The sequence below is a fragment of the Doryrhamphus excisus genome, linkage group LG5 (genome assembly GCF_037039965.1).
Source record: "Doryrhamphus excisus strain RoL-2023G ecotype Guam linkage group LG5, RoL_Dexc_Guam_v1.1, whole genome shotgun sequence".
NCBI classification, from domain to species: domain Eukaryota; kingdom Metazoa; phylum Chordata; class Actinopteri; order Syngnathiformes; family Syngnathidae; genus Doryrhamphus; species Doryrhamphus excisus.
The window spans coordinates 2,983,552-3,005,187 of NC_136361.1; the positions used below are offsets into that span (position 1 = coordinate 2,983,552).

The following is a 21,636-nucleotide window of genomic DNA, read 5'->3' on the forward strand; positions in this document are numbered from 1 at the left end:
GGAGTTCCGCCATACAGTCTCACGACAAGCGTGGCAAGATTAGTAAACATTAAAAAAAAAAAGGATGAACAATAGGAAGACTATCTGGGAATTCTAATATCTTCCCTAAGCCTGGGAAGCGAATACAGCTCTTAGAAAGGCAGCTGCACCAAAACACTACAAAACGATCATTAAAGCCGTTTTTATGGCACGCGGGAAAAAGTAGTCAAATAAACTGCATGGCTCTAATAAGGCGGGAATCTCGTTAGAAAATGATGACATTAAGTGCCATCATCCCGCTTTGGAAAATGATGCAATTCCAGATGATGTATGCGTGAGCAGGTTAGTCGTTTGTGTTAAGGAGTGGTGCAAAATGCTTGGAAGTTTGCGTTTCTAACTAATAAAAGTAATGTGGCTGCACGGTGGTGGAGTGGTTAGTACGCAGACCTTAAAGCTAGGAGACAGGGGTTCAACTCCACCCTCGGTGTTCTCTGTGTGGAGTTTGCATGTCGTTCTACGGGTACTCCGGTTTCCTCCCACATTCCAAAAACATGCTAGGTTAATTAGCGACTCCAAATTGTCCATAGGTATGAATGTGAGTGTGAATGGTTGTTTGTCTATATGTGCCCTGTGATTGGCTGGCCACCAGTCCAGGGTGTACCCCGCCTCTCGCCCTTAGACAGCTGGGATAGGCTCCAGCACCCGCGCGACCCTGGTGAGGATAAGCGGTAGAAAATTAATGAATTAATGGTACCTTTTGGGTGTTAAGTTGCTGTGTGATGAGGTAAATGTTGTTTGTAAGATGACACCAGACGTGCAGGCCTCACGGCTAGGAGACCCATGTTCAATTCCACCCTCGGCCATCTCTGTGTGGAGTTTGCATGTTCTCCCCGTGCATGCGTGGGTTTTCTCCGGGTACTCCGGTTTCCTCCCATATTCCAAAAACATGCTAGGTTAATTGATGACTCTAAATTGTGTCGAAATGTGCCCTGTGATTGGCTGGCGACCAGTCCAGGGTGTACCCTGCCTCTTGCCCGAAGACAGCTGGGATAGGCTCCAGCACCCCCGCGATCCTCGTGAGGATTAGCGGTAGAAACATTTAACGTTTTCAAATTACAGTAAGGACTTTGGTGCATTCACTTGCTAACTCTATTCCGTCAATAATGAAGGGAACTGGGCGGGGTCGTTCCACAGACAGACAATGGCCGCCGTCGCCGTGAGCAGTACGTCTATTGAATTTCAATCACTGAGCCACCATGACAGTTTTTGGTATTGCACCATTGTTGCGGTCGGGCCGTGTTGCGTTAGCAGATCATGATGTCAGCCTCATGAAGAATACATCACCTGCAGTCACGCTGCTGTTTCATCTCCTTTGACAGGTACTGCAACGAACACCTGCCCTGCCCTCCTCACGTCTACTGGTCGGCCTGGTCGGCATGGGAACGCTGCAACGTGCCCTGCGGCGGCGGCATCCAGTCGCGACGGAGGACGTGTGAGAACGGCGACGACTGTCCCGGGTGTGGTCAGGTAGGTCATGCGTGTAGTTTACATTGTTTGGGTTCTCAGCATCATCACATCTCCTGGTCTGGTTTAAACTGGTGGTAGTACTGGGAGTTACTGGGAGTTGGTTAACGCCACAATTCCAGTTATACTGTGATCAGGATTGGAGGAAAATGTGTTAATTAATTCATTTTCTTCCGCTTATCCTCACGAAGGGGGTGCTGGAGCCTATTCCAGCTGTATTCGGGCGAGAGGCGGGGTACACCCACGCATGCACGGGGAGAAAATGCAAACTCCACACAGAGATGGCAGAAAGTGGAATTGAACCCTGGTCTCCTAGCCGTGAGGCCTGCACGTCTGACTCATGGTGTCATCTTATAAACAACATTTAACTCATCACACAGCAACTTAACACCCAAAAGGTTTCATTAATTCATTAATTTTCTACCACTTATCCTCACGAGGGTCGCGGGGTGTTCTGGAGCCTATCCCAGCTGTCTTCGTGCAAGAGGCGGGGTACATCCTGGACTGGTGGCCAGCCAATCACAGGGCACATATAGACAAACAACCATTCACACTCACATTCATACCTATGGACAATTTGGAGTCGCTAATTAACCTAGCATGTTTTTGGAATATGGGAGGAAACCAGAGAAAACCCACGCATGCACGGGGAGAACATGCAAACTGGGATTGAACTCGGGTGTTCTCGCTGTGAGGTCTGCGCGTTAACCACTCGACCACCGTGCAGCCCGTAAAAAGAGTTGTAGTTGCTTTATTTTCTCTTTCTGCTTCTTTCATCCATCTTATAAATGAAAGCTAGATACGGATGTCCTTGGTAAGAGTCGAGGCGGCGAAGGAATCTAATCCTGGGCTTTTTCCTGGTGAGGTGTTCCTTCCTGGCAGGAGGCAGACCTCGGACACGCTGGAGGCAGGTCATGCCGTGTCACCTCCATAGAGCTGGAAGAAGTGGCTGCAGACCAGGAAGTCTGGGTTCTGCCGCCTCCCGGACCTTGATAAGAGGAAGAAAACGGATGGAGAAAAAAAAGCCTGCCCTAAGCGTTGTGTAATGGTGCAAAAATATTCGGAATCCTCCCACACACGGCATCGTAGAGCGGCACATAATAGAGCATGACATGTTAGTCGGTGCACAACATCACACAAATGGAAAAAGGGACCTCCTTATTTAGTCTCAATTTAGCAATCACCCCCCCCCCCCCCATTTCTGGTGTCATAATAGCTAGCTAGCATTCCTGACAAAGCATCAGCGCCATAATGCACTGATGTGTTCTGGGAACCAACTGGAACAGAAATGGAATGGAAGCGAGGGGTCAGACTTCCGCTGATGCATTTGTTGCCCGTTTACAAACAAACATGGCAGCAGTGCGGACGGCGTGTTGTCTGTCCGCGCGTTACACGGACAAAAAAACATTCCCAGAACTGTTGACACAGAATTGCAAGCATTAAATAGCCAAAATGTCATGCTAGGTTAACAACATGCTAGGTTAATTAGCGACTCCAAATTGTCCATAGGTATGAATGTGAGTGTGAATGGTTGTTTGTCTATATGTGCCCTGTGATGGGCTGGCCACCAGTCCAGGCTGTACCCCGCCTCTCGCGCCAAGAAGACAGCTGGGATAGGCTCCAGCACCCCCTGTGACCCTCGTGAGGATAAGCGGTAGAAAATTAATGAATTAATGGTACCTTTTGGGTGTTAAGTTGCTGTGTGATGAGGTAAATGTTATTTTGTAAGATGACACCATGAGTCAGACGTGCAGGCCTCACGGCTAGGAGACCAGGGTTCAATTCCACCCTCTGCCATCTCTGTGTGGAGTTGAATTAATGGTACCTTTTGGGTGTTAAGTTGCTGTGCGATGAGGTAAATGTTATTTGTAAGATGACACCATGAGTCAGACGTGCAGGCCTCACGGCTAGGAGACCAGGGTTCAATTCCCACCCTCGGCCATCTTTGTGTGGAGTTTGCATGTTCTCCCCGTGCATGCGTGGGTTTTCTCCGGGTACTCCGGTTTCCTCCCACATTCCAAAAACATGCTAGGTTAATTAGCGACTCCAAATTGTCCATAGGTATGAATGTGAGTGTGAATGGTTGTTTGTCTATATGTGCCCTGTGATTGGCCGGCCACCAGTCCAGGGTGTACCCCGCCTCTCGCCCCAAGAAGACAGCTGGGACAGGCTCCAGCACCCCCCGCGACCCTCGTGAGGAAAAGCGGTAGAAAATAAATGAATGAATGAATGTCTTTGTATGGTCTACAGCCAATCTTTGAAGGACTAGTTAATTGATTCAAAGGCTTGTCTCACTACTTTTTTTTTTTATTTAGTTACACTCCACTCTTCAGTGGGCACGCTGATGCTGAGGGGCATTTTGCATTAATCTGTCAACGTAAAAGGCCTCATTGCACCATGCTAGCTATTCTCTCCATGCAGTGATGCACCATGTACCGTGAGTACAGCTCTTAATAAGCCCATCATCCCTTGTGTAATGACTCAAAGGATGAACTACCTTGGATGAATAGGCAGCAAACATTTCTCCAAAGTATTTAATCATGGCTGGGTAGTCTGAGAGAAAAAAAAAATGTTATGAATACATCCATAAAAAAAGCAAAATTCTTCTCAAAAATCACATTTATTTGGTTGGCCGAGTATTGCAAAGCCGTATTAAGAAAGGCTGGTGTGAAAAAGGTCACACAAGCTCAGCTAATGAAGGTCATTTGAACAAACAAACAAGAGAAAGCAAGAGAGGAATGAAAGCTGTCAGTGTTACTTTTTATTATTCGTGGTGCGCAACATCCCATCCGCTTGGCTCGCTTGACAGACAAGATTGGTTCCTCAGTGCCGAGAAATCCAAACCGCCATCACAGCCATGCAAAGACACGCTACATGGGTGAAAGTGACGTCTGTGCATTGTTCGATAACTGTCGCATCCTTAATGTGCACTTGGTGTGACGCTATAAAATAATACTTAAGCGTCATTAAAAGCGACGGAACACTACTTAAAATGAACGCCGGAGCTTCCCTTATCGGGAAAGGTCGTTTCCAAGCTGTTGATGCTGATGCAATAGCATGACAGCTTTACGCTATTGTTTGTTTGCGGCCATTTAAGTGCTTTAATGGCACCTCGGAGAACACAATTAACGTTCAAGGAATTCCGAGTCAACAAAATGAAGCAGTTCAGCCGGAATAAGTCGGCTATTATTTTTCAGTGTTGTCAGAAGTCTGATCTGACGCCGTTATCAATGTTGACTGGGAAAAAAAGAGCAGCTCGGTCAGTCCAAGGGAGCCAGCTAGTACTTTTTTAGAAGTGCAGTGTTCTCAGAAGTCTGATCTGACACCGTTATCAACGTCGACTCGGAAAAAGCAGCTTGGTCAGTCGAAGGGGAGCTAGTATTTTTCATCAGTGAAATGGTGTCAGAAGTCGGATCCTGAACGTAGACTAGAAAAAGAGCAGCTTTGTCAGGAGAGCGCAGATACTATTTTTCAGTCGTGCAGTGGTGGCAGAAGTGGGATCTGACATCAATCGCAATGTCCACTAGAAAAAGAGCAGCTCAGTCAGTAGAGGGGAGCCAGTGTTTTTCCAGTAGTGCAGAGTCAGAAGTGGGATCTGACTTCACTATGACATCCTACTTCTGACACCAATGTTGTGATTTCTGACACCATTATCAATGTTCAGTAGAAACGGAGAAGCTCGGTCAGTAGAGAGGAGCTAGCATTTTTTCTGTCTTGCAGAGTCAGAAGTGGGATCTGACCTCATTATGACATCCCACTTCTGACACCAATGTTCACCAATCAACAGTGATATCGGAAAACGTCATCAATGTTGACTACAAAAAGAGCAGCTCGGTCAGTAGAGGGGAGTCAGCGCTTTTCCAATAGTGCAGAGTCAGAAGTGGGATCTGACCTCATTGTGAAATCCCACTTCTGACCCCAATGTTGTGATATCTGACACCATTATGAATGTCGAGTAGAAACGGAGAAGCTCGGTCAGTAGAGAGGAGCCAGCATTTTTCCAGTAGTGCAGAGTCAGAGGTGGGATCTGATCTCATGATGAAATCCCACTTCTGACACCAATGTTCCCCAATGGACAGTGATATCTGACACCATTATCAATGTCGAGTAGAAACTGAGAAGTTTGGTCAGTAGTGGGGAGTCAGTGTTTTTCCAATAGTGCAGAGTCAGAGGTGGGATCTGACTTCATTATGAAATCCCATTTCTGACACCAATGTTCCCCAATCGACAGTGATATCTGACACCATTATCAATGTCGAGTAGAAACGGAGAAGCTCGGTCAGTAGAGATGAGCGAGCATTTTTCCTGTCTTGCAGAGTCAGAAGTGGGATCTGACCTCATTATGAAATCCCACTTCTGACACCAATTGACAGTGTTATCTGACACCGTCATCAATTTTGACTAGAAAAAGAACAGTTCGGTCAGTAGTGGGGAGCCATCGTTTTTCCCAATAGAGTCAGAAGTGGGATCTGACCTCATGAAATCCCACTTCTGACACCAATGTTCTGATATCTGACACCAATAAATGTCGAGTAGGAACGGAGAAGCTCGGTCAGTGGAGGGGAGCTAGTGTTTTTTCTGTAGTGCAGTTATATCATAGGTGGGATCTGACCTCATTATGAAATCCTACTTTTGACACCAATGTTCCCCAATGGACAGTGATATCTGACACCATTATCAATGTCGGGTAGAAACGGAGAAGCTCGGTCAGCAGAGAGAAGCTAGCGTTTTTTCTGCAGTGCAGTGATATCAGATGTGGGATCTGACCTTATGACATCCCACTTCTGACACCAATGTTCACCAATGGACAGTGATATCTGACACCATTATCAATGTCAAGTAGAAACGGAGAAGCTCGGTCAGTGGAGGGGAGCGCCAGCATTTTGCAGAGTCAGAGGTGGGATCTGACCTCATTATGACATCCCACTTCTGACACCAATGTTCCCCAATGGACAGTGATATCTGACACCATTATCAATGTCGGGTAGAAAAGCGTTTTTAGAGCTAGCCTTTTCCAAGCAGGCTTCATCAGTTTATCATCAAGACTCCAAATAGAACTCCAGTCCGAGTGAATGGTCGTGCATCCAAGTTGATGTCTCCATTTGTGCTATTGGATGTGCTTCTGTATGCCCATGAGAGCAAAATAAGTTTGTGCTATGCTGGACCGACTAATGATAATGAAGGCACTTTTATTTACCTGCTCAAAGTTCAGCTGTGAAATGAAAGCAAAAGCTTCTGTGGCCGCACCATTCAGTTTGTGTATTTTTACATGATTCAGACTACACACCAAGTGTTGCTAATGATGTGCTTGCAAGCTGGTGTGTAGCCAGGAGACCGGCCCCTGGATGGCGGCGGCGGCGGCCTCTTCTATGAGGACAGCCACGGGGAAGTCTGAGTCTGACAAAGTGTGCCGCGGCCAACACGGCTAATTAAACTGATGTGTCATGTGAGGAACGCTCTGTCGCCACGGACGTGATTGGAGTTGGATAAAGCCTCCGAAGGGAAATAGTCCAGCTAATATCTCACATCTGGACGGGTCCTTTAAATGTCAGGGAGCCTGTGTGTGTATGTTAATATGCACAACAACACACCAATAAGAAGCATAATGAGTGTAATGATGGTGGGAGGTTTGAGGGAAATCACCGTTTATTATTCACCACCTGCAACGGTACTTTTTGTGCCTGTACACACCCACGTATATACACTATATATGCTCAAGTACTACATAATAAACACTTGCTTAATCAGAGCATATACATTGAATACACTCATATTTGTGCTGCGTGGTGTCAGAAGTGGGATCTGCCATGACGCTTCTAGATTTGCAGTGGTGAACTACATAATTTCAGCAGGATAAAAGCGCCACAAACTCTCACTTTTGCAGCCATTATGTGGAATTTGCAGTGGCATCGGACTGCTTGGTGTCAGAAGTGGGATCGATCACAATCACTCACAATTTAGAACCGTAAAATGTGCAATACAACCATGATCAAATCTTACTTTTGTCACTATTTGCAATTTGTAGTGGTGCGGAACGGAATGGTGTCAGAAGTGGGATCGACCACACTCAATTTGGTGTATTTGGTGTTTAACTACATAATGTCAGTGGGATATAACCATGATCAAATCTCACTCTTGTCACTATTTGCAAGTTGTAGTGGTGCAGAAAGGCACGGTGTCAGAAGTGGGATCGACCGCAATCACTCAATTTACAGTGGTGTATAACTGCATAATGTCAGTGGGATATAACCATGATCAAATCTCACTTTTGTCACTATTTGCAATTTGTAGTGGTGCGGAACGGAATGGTGTCAGAAGTGGGATCGACCACACTCAATTTGGTGTATAACTGCATAATGTCAGTGGGATGTAACCATGTCAAGTCTCTCACTTTTGCAGCCATTATGTGGAATTTGCAGTGGCATAGGACTGCTTGGTGTCAGAAGTGGGATCGACCACAATCACTCACAATTTAGAACCGGAAAATGTCAGTGCAATACAACCATGATCAAATCTCACTTTTGTTACTATTTGCAAGTCGTGGTGGTGCAGAATGGCACGGCGTCAGAAGTGGGATCGACCACAATCGCGCAATTTTCAGTGGTGTATAACTGCATAATGTTAATGGAATATAACCATTATGAAGTCTCACTTTTGCCACCATTGTGTGTAATTTGCAGTGTTGTAGTACTACATGGCGTCAGAAGTGGGCTCTGCCACAATCACTCAATTTGCGGTAGTGTAGAACCGTAAAATGTCAGTGCACTATTACCATGCCATGAATATTTGCAATTTTTAAGTGGTGTAGAACAACCGGGTGCCTGAAGTGGGATCGGCCACGATTATTAATTTGGGATGGCGTAGAACCACATAAGTCAGTGGAATATAACGATGATCAAATCTCACTTTCGGTATCCTTATTTGCGTTATTTACAGTAATGTAGGACTGCATGGAATCAGAAGTGGGATCTGACACTAAGAGCAGATCCCACTTGGGAAATGTCATGGTGTTATACATGCTTTGTGTCAGAAGTGGGATGCAGTCGGGATCTGATCCGACATTAATCCCACTTTGTAGCATCATTAGTTGCAATTTGTGGAATTGAACTGCATCTGATAATTGTTTTTATCTTGTAGCTTAATGAGGTAACTGTTTATTTATTATAAGCTAGTATTTTTCCTGACTTTATTCATGAAAAAAAGTGGTTACATACCTTTCACTTTTTTGAAACTCTTCATAGGTTTTTGTTTTTTGGGGGCCACATTGAGACCTGTCAATCATTTTCTCTGATATTTGATATTCAGGCAGCTGTGAGTCATGACAAATATTGTCGATTCAACCCCATAACGCCATCCCTGCACACAGCGACTGACTGATGACCCCCCCCCCCCCCCAATCTGTCTGCATTCCGTCATCGATTTATGCGGATGACACTGAATTTCAAACATTTCCGTTGACATTTCCATTTACACATTTCATCTCACCTCTTTTTCGAAATTGGGCCTATTTCACTCCAGTCTTTGCGGTGGCGCCACCCGGAGGTGGCAAATTCCTTCTCTCGACAAGCCACATCGCTTTTAATGTGAGTTCAGTCAGTGGGACGTCTTTATTACAAAATACGCTGACCCCCCCCTTTGCTATAAAGCATATACAAGCAGTACTTAAGACGCAGTCTCTTGAGTCAGTGAAGGAGCTTTAACTTTAAAGACATAAATTATCTCCTTAAACCTCTGGATTAACATAAAAAAAAAGTTACTAGACAGATTCCGTTAAATATTTACAATGTTTGGCCACCGTGAACGCATCGCAATAGTCACAGATGGCTTACCTTTCTTTTGCTTTACGTCGCTTCGGCTTTGTGTGTTTTTATCTGGACGATCACAGACCGTTGGTCAGCCCGTGGTGCGTAATGATGTTAAATATTAATGTCTGAAGATGATTACGGCGCGAGACAGAGAGAGAGAGAGAGAGAGAGGGAGCAGGAAGTGCGGCGGACGTGACACACTCGTTCATCACGGACGCTAACGGAATCTCAATCCTGCTGTTTTTTTTTTTAACCTTGGTTTTTCCAGGGCAAGGGAATGGGAAGATAGGAGCAAAAACAAGATATACTGGATATGCTGTTGATTTGGACGGAATTGGGTACATCTGAACAAAAGCCAAAAATAACAGTAGACAACCCACCAAGGCCAAACAAATCTAAATTAGTATGATACTTCATGCATTATTCATAAAGTGTGTGGGGGGGGGGCTGTCTTTTGATATTAACTGGTGAAAAACAGTATCTGTTTTTGCTTTGTTTATTTTTCATAGACAGTTTTTTATAGAGAACATGGCTGCCTGGTTTATACACGGAGATGTTTTTCATAGTTTTGTTTACGTGCAACTACACAAAGATTTGGGTAAAGATTTATGATTAGCTCATGGATTGCGTCGGCGCACCCGTTGTTTGTGCAGGCGCACCCATGGTTGTGACGAAAGAACGGTTACAAAGTGTGCTAATAAATACACAATAAAAGCACAAATACTGCAGATTTCAGAAAACAACACATGGAATGATACAGCACTCTACAAGAAGCAATGAAGTCTGTAAAATAAAAAATTAAAAAAATCAAAAAAATGTCCATAGGTATGAATGTGAGTGTGAATGGTTGTTTGTCTATATGTGCCATGTGATTGGCTGGAGACCAGTCCAGGGTGTACCCCGTCCGCCTCTCGCCCGAAAACAACCGGGGTAGGCTCCAGCACTCCTGCAACCCTTGTGAGGAAAAGTGGTAGAAAATGAATGACTTCTCCTATTTTGTGTGGAAGTGGTAACTTTTTGGCTTCTTATTTTGTCTTAACCCACCCTCGGCCATCTCGGTGTGGAGTTTGCATGTTCTCCCCGTGCATGCGTGGGTTTTCTCCGGGTACTCCCGGTTTCCTCCCACATTCCAAAAACATGCTAGGTTAGCTTAATTAGCCACTCCAAATTGTCCATAGGTATGAATGTGAGTGTGAGTGGTTGTTTGTCTATATGTGCCCTGTGATTGGCTGGCCACCAGTCCAGGGTGGACCCCGCCTCTCGCCCCAAGAAGACAGCTGGGATAGGCTCCAGCACCCCCCACGACCCTCGTGAGGAAAAGCGGTAGAAAATGAATGAATGAATGAATAATACTGGTGATAATAATAACAACAATAATGATAATAATGATAATAACAATAATAATATTACAATGATAATAATAACAGGAAATCTTGCAAAAAGGGGTAGATATTTATAAACTTTTGCTTCAGCCTACTCCTTTTCGGCTTGTAATCAGATAGTTGAATACAAATGTAAATAATGCAAAGTTATATTTTAATTGATGTAAGAAATGCACTGTAATGTTTCATATATTTGCCCAAATTAAAAAAAATCAGCGTTTTTGGGTTGTGCGGGTGTACCTAATGTGGTGACCTGTCACTCTGCTCTATCTGCACGTCTTCAAGGTCTGGCAGTCACTCAAGGCCGACATTCAGCGTAAATAAACACAACCTCCTCCGGCATACGGAAGTGCCAAGATTATCTCCCAAGCTATCGGCACATTTAGCGCCGCCAAGGATATTTTTCCGTCCTAATGGAAGCTGGCGTAGGGAATTTAAGACGATATATATTCTCATCGTCCTCCTGAAGATGTGAGACCGGTCAATGTTGATTCCATCCTTTTGCTCTAAACTCCAAAACTCCAATGGCCGCCTGGTTTGCTTTGGTCTGTGTGTTTTTCCAAGCAAAGCTGTCAAGAGGGAATGTATCCTCGTAAAATAAGCGGGTATTTTGGCAGGCATCTGCAACATAAACCAGCCAGAACCGGAATCAGGTGGCTTTAAAGGATGAACGCTGATGAAATGTTTTGAAAGGGATGTTTATTCCTCCATCAAATAGGCCCCTTCCATCACATTAGTCTCTCCGTCGGAGATTTGAAAGCAATTGTCTGGTGGTTTATTAAGCCTGAGAGCCCCGCTAATCATTTTCACACCTTAATGACTTGTGATCGGCTCCAAAAGAATCATCAAGAACATCCTAAGAAACGCTTTCTCGTTCGCAGGAGTACCAGCCTTGCAACAGCCAGCCTTGTCCCGACTTAAAGAAGACCACCCCCTGGACCCCGTGGACGCCGGTGAATATTTCCGATAATGGCGGCCACTACGAGCAGCGCTTCCGTTACACGTGCAAGGCTCGCATTCCCGACCCGAACTTGCTGGAGGTGGGCAGGCAGAGAATCGAGATGCGCTACTGCTCCAGCGACGGCTCTACCGGATGCTCCACTGATGGTGAGGACCAACGCTTTCGTTATTTCATTTATCAATTAATTATGTATAGATTGCAACAAAATGATCAAGACAAATGTTTTTGGAATGTCGGAGGAAACCGGAGTACTCGGAAAAAAAACACACATGCACAGGGAGAACATGCAAACTCCACACAGAGATGGCCCAGGGTGGAATTGAACCCCGGTCTCCTAGCTGTGAGGTCTGTGTGCTAACCACTCGCCATACTCGCCCTTATGAAGTCATAACATTCCTTATTTAGGATTGGAATACTTTCATAGCATAGAAAAACATTTGACAACCCTCTGAATACGATTTTCAACATTAGAGCCCTCTGGACATAAAATAACACCCCTATAGCCACTTTACAATCAGATTGAAGCCATTGGACCAATATTCATTCTCTACCGCTTATCCTCACGAGGGTTGTGGGGGGTGCTGGAGCCTATCCCAGGTGTCTTTGGGCGAGAGGCAGGGTACACCCTGGACTGGTCGCCAGCCAGCCAATCACAGGGCACATATAGACAAACAACCATTCACACTCACATTCATACCTATGGACAATTTGGAGTCGCTAATTAACCTAGCATGTTTTTGGAATGTGAGAGTACCCGGAGAAAACCCACGCATGCACGGGGAGAACATGCAAACTCACATAGAGATTGTCGAGGATGGAATCGAACCCAGGTCTCCTCGCTGTGTGGCCACTTGTCCACCGTGCAGCCAACCGAATCATTCATTCATTCAATCATTTTCCACCGCTTTTCCTCACGAGGGTCGTGGGGGTGCTGGCCGAGGGTGGGGAAAGACAAAATAAGAAGCCAAAAAGTTACCACTTCCACACAAAATAGGAGAACTCAATTCATTCATTTTCTACCACTTTTCCTTACAAGGGTTGCAGGAGCGCTGGAGCCTATCCCAGCTGTTTTCGGGCACAGGGAGAACATGCAAACTCCACACCCGGAGAGTCAGTCCCCGAAAGGTTGGAATTGGAATCATCGGCATTCGTCTGGAAAGGCATCCGGAAGATTAAGGAAATCGGGAAAACGCAGAAAGAAAGAAATAAAGCAAACGACCGAACACGCAACAGTTGAGACAAATTTTAGGTGTGTCTGACTTCTGTGGTTTAGTAGTACAGATTGGTTTATCAAAAAAAAACACGTAGTACGAAGGCATTTTCGACAATTCAGTGCATCCGACTTCGACCTTTTTAGGGACAGTTGACACTTGATGATTGACACTTTTGCACTCCAGTCTCCAGTTTGCTGCCCTCATGCCTCGGTCTGGTGCAAATGGAGGTGTTAGCATTAGCTCCCATTGTCACATGCAGCCTCCCCCCATTGCCGCGTTATTCCTGATTATCAGTCCCAGCCAGACCTGTCACAGGTACCAGTTGTTCTCGTCACACCTGGGGGGCTCGAAAGGGGCGCTGAGCTGATGTTAGTTTAGAAGAAATGTAAAATGTGTGACAGCCAAAATGTCGAGAGCTTTAATCGGGCCGCCTTGTTTCTGATTAGAAGCATGAAGGGTGTGTGTGTGTGTGTGCGTGTGTGTGCGTGACGTGTTTCATTAAAATTTGGCACCAAAAGCTCGCCGCCACATCACGTGTCGTCACGACAGCAAGTGACGGGAAAGGAGCGGTCGCCATATTTTCATCAAAACTGACTTCATAATTGATTAATTCAATTACCTTTGCCAGATGTTTGCCGCTTTCATCTTTCATCCATTTTTACGGTGGACGATGGGCGCCAGACGGGCAGCTAAAACCAAAGCAAAAACCCCCACAAAAAATAACAAAAATATATGCAATTTTGTGCCAAAACACGCACAAATGCAAAAATCCAAAACCAGAAGTTGGCGAAGCTAGCAGGGGATTTATACAAGCTTTTCTACATCATAACATGCCGTTTCATTTTAGTGATCACAGCTTAATGATAGCGATTAAGTTAATTACTTAGAACCTGTAATGACTCCTGTTGTATGGCCCACAGCTTTTTTAAATGTGTATATATATATATATATATATAAATATTTGAAACCATGCTTTAATTACAGTTGGACACAGTTGCGTAATATAACGAATAATTGAATTTGTTTTGATATTAATTCCGATACCAAAAAGAATAGTTTTCAAATTACACCCACTTTTCTTGTTTTCAGTACAGGGTGTTCAAAATGCGGCGCAGAAGCCATTTGTGGCCTGTGGCTGTTTTTTTTAATAGGCCCCTGACACATTCTAATATTTTAAGAATTTAAATATAAGTTATACAAGAATAAAGTGAAAAAGTTGCATCTCCATTTTTCCTGATGTGGCCCTAAAAAGCAGCAGCTCACATGCTCCGAGTTTGAGGCCGCCCATCGCCGTTTTTAGCACCAGATTGCCGCTTATCAGAACTCTGAGCGTAAATCCTTTACTTCACGGTTCAAGCATCTGCTTTCACGTGAATCCAGCGCACCTTATGTCCCAGTCTGGGCAGCCAAAACATTTGGTGATGCCTTCAAAGGCAAACCTGTCCATCAGAAGCTGACATCAAGTCGTGCTGACCAGACAATCTTTATACGCCAACGCACGAAAAGAATGGCTGAGTTGGCATTCTGATTTAATATACTTTGGAAGTCAGACGCTGGCTTTGATGGGAGCCATATGTGATACGGACCTCGCGGTCCACGAAGGTAAGCCTACACTGGAGCTGGCCCAGCAGGATAGCTTTCTTTCCAAGGTGGCCGCCGTTTGTAGTTTGTCTTTCAATTCGTGTGGCACAATATGGGCGGTTACATACAGCATGCAATTACAATAAAATAAGAAATAAATATTCATTTTTATTAATATTATAATAAAATAACACATAAATATCATTTTTATTTATTTTAAATTTAATTATAATAAATAAATGTATTTTTTTATTAATTTAATGCAATTATAATAAAATAATATATACATATTCATTTTTATTAATATTAGAATAAAATAATAAATAAATATACATTTTTATTAATTAATTTTACATTTAAATCATAATAAAATAGTAAATAAATGTAAATTTTTATAAATGTATTCAAAATTTTAAAGTTAAAATGAATCCTTAAATAGGAAGATGCTATTAAAAATTGGTGAGGATCTGGATAAAAAGGAATGCTATGTATGAATGTGTTATATAAGAAATAATTGCCCTAATGATTGTTTTACTGTGATAAAATAATGCCATTAAAACATTCAAGTTAGTGGTGGCCGAAAACTTTTGTACAAGAAATAAATTCCAGACCCAATAAGTCAATTTCAGACAAGTAGGATCCATCCATCAGAAGAAGGAATCCTTATTTATTAATTAAATAATTTTGTAAAAAAAAAATGTTTACGGCCTTCTAAATATGCTGTTTAACATTATTAGAGCCCCTTAGACATTACATAGCACCCCTATAGTCAACTTTACACTTGTATTACCCAATATATACTAAGAGAAATTAATATATAAATATGTTTAAGGCTCTTATTTATTCCTATGATGGCTATTGTCTTGTATTTGTAACATTACTGACACCTAGTGACCAGTGTAGAATACCGCGTGTCATCATAATAGCTTTGAATGCGTTTTTGAATGCCTTATATTTGTATTTCATTTTTATGCTTGGAAATGCTTAACATAGGGCAATAATATGTTTTTAAAATGCTTAAATATGCATATTTATGACTAATAATAGATTAGTAATCCGCAACAATCAAAGTGGTAAGGGATTACAGACAATGAAAATACCACAGTGCACCCCCCCCCCTTGCATCCATTGATTTTTCAGTGAAAAAAGAACCTTTTTCAAGGGGCAAAAATGACACATTGTAAAAATGTTGCAGAAATTATAGTGGAAGTTCTCGTGGCGACGACCACTCGTCCCCGTGCTTTGGTCCACACGTTTTTGTTGATTAGACCTCCAGGACTCCTTAAAACTTTCAGACTCTTCATTGCGCTTATTTTAATTGGCTCTTCCATTGGGAAGCCCCCCGCCCCCCGCCCCCTCTGATGGCGGCTGGCTGCCGCCTGACAGATCTCTCTGGTCAGCCCGGGGAGCAGCGTTGCGCGGCCCCACTGTGGGCAACCACAACACCTCATTTATTGGATTTGAATAGCATGACACACACACACACACACACACATATACACACATATACCGGTGCTGCTATAAAATCTAGGACACTTCTCTCTGGCGTTTTTGTAGTGTCAACAAACTTTTTGCGACCCCCTCAAGGTGTGCAACGTTGTCTCCTCGTCTCGCATTGGCTACATGACATTGCATAATTTTGCGTAGAGAACCCTTTTTCCACACATGCGTGATATTTTGCCTTTGAGCAGCGTGTGAAGTAAAAAGGAGGGAGGGAGGGAATGTAGATTAGATCTTCCACTGCATCCTTTCTCATCTCATCATGGTGCATGGATTAAATCTCTTGCAACCATTGGTAACGATCAATACACGCCCGTCGTTTGAGAGGGCGGGAGTCAACGCCGTTTGTTTTATCCATCAAAGGAAGCGTACTCCAGTGTGTGTTATTATAACAATAGAGATGAACACATTAAATACGCGGGCTGCACGGTGGATGAGTGGTTAGCGTGCACGCCTCGCAGCTAGGAGACCTGAGTTCAATCCCACACTCGGCCATGTCTACGGTTTTCTCCGGGTACTCCATAGGTATGAATGTGAGTGTGAATGGTTGTTTGTCTATATGTGCCCTGTGATTGGCTGGCTGGCGACCAGTCCAGGGTGTACCCCGCCTCTCGCCCCAAGAAGACAGCTGGGATAGGCTCCAGCACCCACCGCGACCCTTGTGAGGATAAGCTTTCTCCCATTTACTGACAAAACTATCTTCAAGTATCACTAAAATGGGCTGCACGTTGGTCGAGTGGTTAGCGTGTACGCCTCGCAGCTAGGAGACCCGAGTTCAATCCCACACTCGGCCATCTCTACGGTTTTCTCTGGGTACTCCGGTTTCCTCCCACATTCCAAAAACATGCTAGGTTAATTAGCGACTCCAAATTGTCCATAGGTATGAATGTGAGTGTGAATGGTTGTTTGTCTATATGTGCCCTGTGATTGGCTGGCGACCAGTCCAGGGTGTACCCCGCCTCTCGCCCCAAGAAGACAGCTGGGATAGGCTCCAGCAACCCCCGCGACCCTCGTGAGGATAAGCTTTCTCCCATTTACTGACAAAACTATCTTCAAGTATCACTAAAATGGGCTGCACGTTGGTCGAGTGGTTAGCGTGTACGCCTCGCAGCTAGAAGACCCGAGTTCAATCCCACACTCGGCCATCTCTACGGTTTTCTCCGGGTACTCCGGTTTCCTCCCACATTCCAAAAACATGCTAGGTTAATTAGCGACTCCAAATTGTCCATAGGTATGAATGTGAGTGTGAATGGTTGTTTGTCTATATGTGCCCTGTGATTGGCTGGCCACCAGTCCAGGGTGGACCCCGCCTCTCGCCCCAAGAAGACAGCTGGGATAGGCTCCAGCACCCCCCGCGACCCTCGTGAGGAAAAGCTTTCTCTCATTTACTGACAAAAATACGAGTATCACTAAGATACTACTAAAATGGGCTGCACGGTGGACGAGTGGTTAGCATGTATGCCTCACAGCTAGGAGACCCGAGTTCAATTCCACCCTCGGCCATCTCTGTGTGGAGTTTGCATGTGCGGGTACTCCGGTTTCCTCCCAGATTCCAAAAACATGCTAGGTCATTTAAGGGTGATGGAGGGTCCCGTAGCCAAACCAGGCGAGGACCAATCATTTAAATGCACTTTGGGTGTGTAATTATTATATGTAATGTTTCAAACGAGGGTCCCATGTCGGGACGGCTTGAGAGCCTAAAGTCTAAAGTGTGCTCGTTTGCATTTTTATATGCGAGCTAGCACGTATGTAAATGTTTGCATGGCTGAGCCGAAACATGAGCAAGCCCTCAGACTTCATCAGCGTATGCACAGCTTGCCTTTAAAGAGGTCCGGATGAAGAGTATCAGGTCACAGCTGCAGGGGGGGGGCGGTTTCCACCCTGCTTCGAATCAATAAATAGCGAGCGCCTCGACGGGTCCTGACGGAGCGTGCGCCAGCTTGAGGACCTGCGCACCTCCAAGGTCGCCCGCATTTATGAAGAGGCTGAAGACTAACGCAAGGTAAACACTCGGCCTCCCCGAGAATACAAAGCAGTCCCACGGCCGGGGGGGGGGGACGTCGTGAGTTATACGGAAATGGCAGATGGAGACCAAAAAAGCTGCATTAATATCAGTAAAAGTAGAGATTGTGGCGCTGAACGACTCCTGGACAGCCGCTGTAATTTCATTGGCGGGTGATTATGGTTCACTCAAGCAGATGGCTTCTCATTCAAAGATGCCAAATGATTCTTGCCCCCATTCTGCTCGATGTCTCCAACCGGCAGCCATATTTCCACAGCGCTGATTAATGCATTCGGTAATTATAGTTTAATAAAAAATTACAGTTTCGGATTCCTCCAGCTTGATTCATTCTAAATGAGAGCCCCGATGATGAAAACCGATGCGCTTTGATGAGCCGCTCTCATCTTACTGAATCCATCTTGAGAAAATAACAATTAGGACCCCACTTGTGCAGCTGCTGCTGATCCATCACTCTTCCATGCGAGTGTTTTTTTTTTTTCATGCTCTCGTCCTTGTCGGTGCTTTGTTAGGCGAGGTTCTTCATCTGGGGAAGGTGTCGGGACGCACGGTGAACGGCGGCTGGTCCTCGTGGTCTTCCTGGTCGCAATGCAGCCGAGACTGCAGCCGCGGGATCCGCAGCAGGAAGCGGACTTGTAGCAACCCGGAGCCCAAGTATGGAGGGCAGACCTGCCAAGGGGCGGCGCAGGAGTACCAGGAGTGCAACGTCACCCCTTGTCCTGGTAAGTGGTTTTGTGTGTGTTCTGTAAGAAATCCGTCTATAGTGTCCCAACTCTTCATGACGAATCCAGTCTAATCTCAAAGGTTTTGTGTGTGTTCTGTAAAGATGAGGCTGAAATCCGTCTATAGTGTCCCAACTCTTCATGACCATTCCAGTCTAATCTCAAAGGTTTTGTGTGTGTTCTGTAAAGATGAGGCTGAAATCCGTCTATAGTGTCCCAACTCTTCATGACCATTCCAGTCTAATCTCGAAGGTTTTGTGTGTGTTGTGTAAAGATGAGGCTGAAATCCGTCTATAGTGTCCCCAACTCTTCATGACCATTCCAGTCTAATCTCGAAGGTTTTGTGTGTGTTGTGTAAAGATGAGGCTGAAATCCGTCTATAGTGTCCCCAACTCTTCATGACCATTCCAGTCTAATCTCGAAGGTTTTGTGTGTGTTGTGTAAAGATGAGGCTAAAATCCGTCTATAGTGTCCCCAACTCTTCATGACGATTCCAGTCTAATCGCAAAGGTTTTGTGTGTGTTCTGTAAAGATGAGGCTGAAATCCGTCTATAGTGTCCCAACTCTTCATGACCATTCCAGTCTAATCTCGAAGGTTTTTTGTGTGTTCTGTAAAGATGAGGTTGAAATCCGTATATAGTGTCCCCAACTCTTTGTGACGATTCCAGTCTAATCTCAAAGGTTTTGTGTGTGTTGTGTAAAGATGAGGCTGAAATCCGTCTATAGTGTCCCAACTCTTCATGATGATTGCAGTCTAATCTCGAAGGTTTTTTGTGTGTTCTGTAAAGATGAGGTTGAAATCCGTATATAGTGTCCCCAACTCTTTGTGACCATTCCAGTCTAATCTCAAAGGTTTTGTGTGTGTTCTGTAAAGATGAGGCTGAAGTCCATCTATAGTGTCCCAACTCTTCATGACCATTCCAGTCTAATCTTGAAGGTTTTGTATGTGTTCTGTAAAGATGAGGCTGAAATCCGTCTATAGTGTCCCAACTCTTCATGACCATTCCAGTCTAATCTTGAAGGTTTTGTATGTGTTCTGTAAAGATGAGGCTGAAATCCGTCTATAGTGTCCCAACTCTTCATGACGAATCCAGTCTAATCTCAAAGGTTTTGTGTGTGTTCTGTAAAGATGAGGCTGAAATCCGTCTATAGTGTCCCAACTCTTCATGACCATTCCAGTCTAATCTTGAAGGTTTTGTGTGTGTTGTGTAAAGATGAGGCTGAAATCCGTCTAGAGTGTCCCAACTATTCATGACGATTCCAGTCTAATCTCGAAGGTTTTGTGTGTGTTCTGTAAAGACGAGGCTGAAATCTGTCTATAGTGTGCCCAACTCTTCATGATGATTCCAGTCTAATCTCGAAGGTTTTGTGTGTGTTCTGTAAAGATGAGGCTGAAATCTGTCTATAGTGTCCCCAACTCTTCATGACCATTCCAGTCTAATCTCGAAGGTTTTGTGTGTGTTCTGTAAAGATGAGGCTGAAATCCGTCTATAGTGTCCCAACTCTTCATGACCATTCCAGTCTAATCTCGAAGGTTTTGTGTGTGTTGTGTAAAGATGAGGCTGAAATCCGTCTATAGTGTCCGCAACTCTTCATGACGATTCCAGTCTAATCTTGAAGGTTTTGTGTGTGTTCCGTAAAGATGAGGCTGAAATCCGTCTATAGTGTCCCCAACTCTTCATGACGATTCCAGTCTAATCTCGAAGGTTTTGTGTGTGTTCTGTAAACATGAGGCTGAAATCCGTCTATAGTGTCCCCAACTCTTCATGACGATTCCAGTCTAATCGCAAAGGTTTTGTGTGTGTTCTGTAAAGATGAGGCTGAAATCCGTCTATAGTGTCCCAACTCTTCATGACCATTCCAGTCTAATCTCGAAGGTTTTTTGTGTGTTCTGTAAAGATGAGGTTGAAATCCGTATATAGTGTCCCCAACTCTTTGTGACGATTCCAGTCTAATCTCAAAGGTTTTGTGTGTGTTCTGTAAAGATGAGGCTGAAATCCGTCTATAGTGTCCCAACTCTTCATGACCATTCCAGTCTAATCTTGAAGGTTTTGTGTGTGTTGTGTAAAGATGAGGCTGAAATCCGTCTAGAGTGTCCCAACTATTCATGACGATTCCAGTCTAATCTCGAAGGTTTTGTGTGTGTTCTGTAAAGACGAGGCTGAAATCTGTCTATAGTGTGCCCAACTCTTCATGATGATTCCAGTCTAATCTCGAAGGTTTTGTGTGTGTTCTGTAAAGATGAGGCTGAAATCTGTCTATAGTGTCCCCAACTCTTCATGACCATTCCAGTCTAATCTCGAAGGTTTTGTGTGTGTTCTGTAAAGATGAGGCTGAAATCCGTCTATAGTGTCCCAACTCTTCATGACCATTCCAGTCTAATCTCGAAGGTTTTGTGTGTGTTGTGTAAAGATGAGGCTGAAATCCGTCTATAGTGTCCGCAACTCTTCATGACGATTCCAGTCTAATCTTGAAGGTTTTGTGTGTGTTCCGTAAAGATGAGGCTGAAATCCGTCTATAGTGTCCCCAACTCTTCATGACGATTCCAGTCTAATCTCGAAGGTTTTGTGTGTGTTCTGTAAACATGAGGCTGAAATCCGTCTATAGTGTCCCCAACTCTTCATGACGATTCCAGTCTAATCGCAAAGGTTTTGTGTGTGTTCTGTAAAGATGAGGCTGAAATCCGTCTATAGTGTCCCAACTCTTCATGACCATTCCAGTCTAATCTCGAAGGTTTTTTGTGTGTTCTGTAAAGATGAGGTTGAAATCCGTATATAGTGTCCCCAACTCTTTGTGACGATTTCAGTCTAATCTCAAAGGTTTTGTGTGTGTTGTGTAAAGATGAGGCTGAAGTCCATCTATAGTGTCCCAACTCTTCATGACGATTCCAGTCTAATCTTGAAGGTTTTGTGTGTGTTCTGTAAAGATGAGGCTGAAATCCGTCTATA

General features: G+C 44.4%; 1 protein-coding gene across 3 annotated transcripts in view; it reads left to right on the forward strand.

The window, feature by feature from the left end:
- sema5a (sema domain, seven thrombospondin repeats (type 1 and type 1-like), transmembrane domain (TM) and short cytoplasmic domain, (semaphorin) 5A) overlaps positions 1-21,636 on the forward strand; it is a 158,531-nt gene that overhangs the window by 122,857 nt on the left and 14,038 nt on the right. For all 3 annotated transcript variants that reach the window (XR_013627373.1, XM_078790583.1, XM_078790584.1), the window contains 3 exons: positions 1,359-1,506; positions 11,572-11,797; positions 18,479-18,688. Coding sequence is in view for 2 of the 3 variants with exons in the window: in XM_078790583.1 (XP_078646709.1) it covers positions 1,359-1,506; positions 11,572-11,797; positions 18,479-18,688 (584 nt within the window). In the remaining variant the exon portion in view is untranslated. The remainder of the gene's footprint in view (positions 1-1,358; positions 1,507-11,571; positions 11,798-18,478; positions 18,689-21,636) is intronic.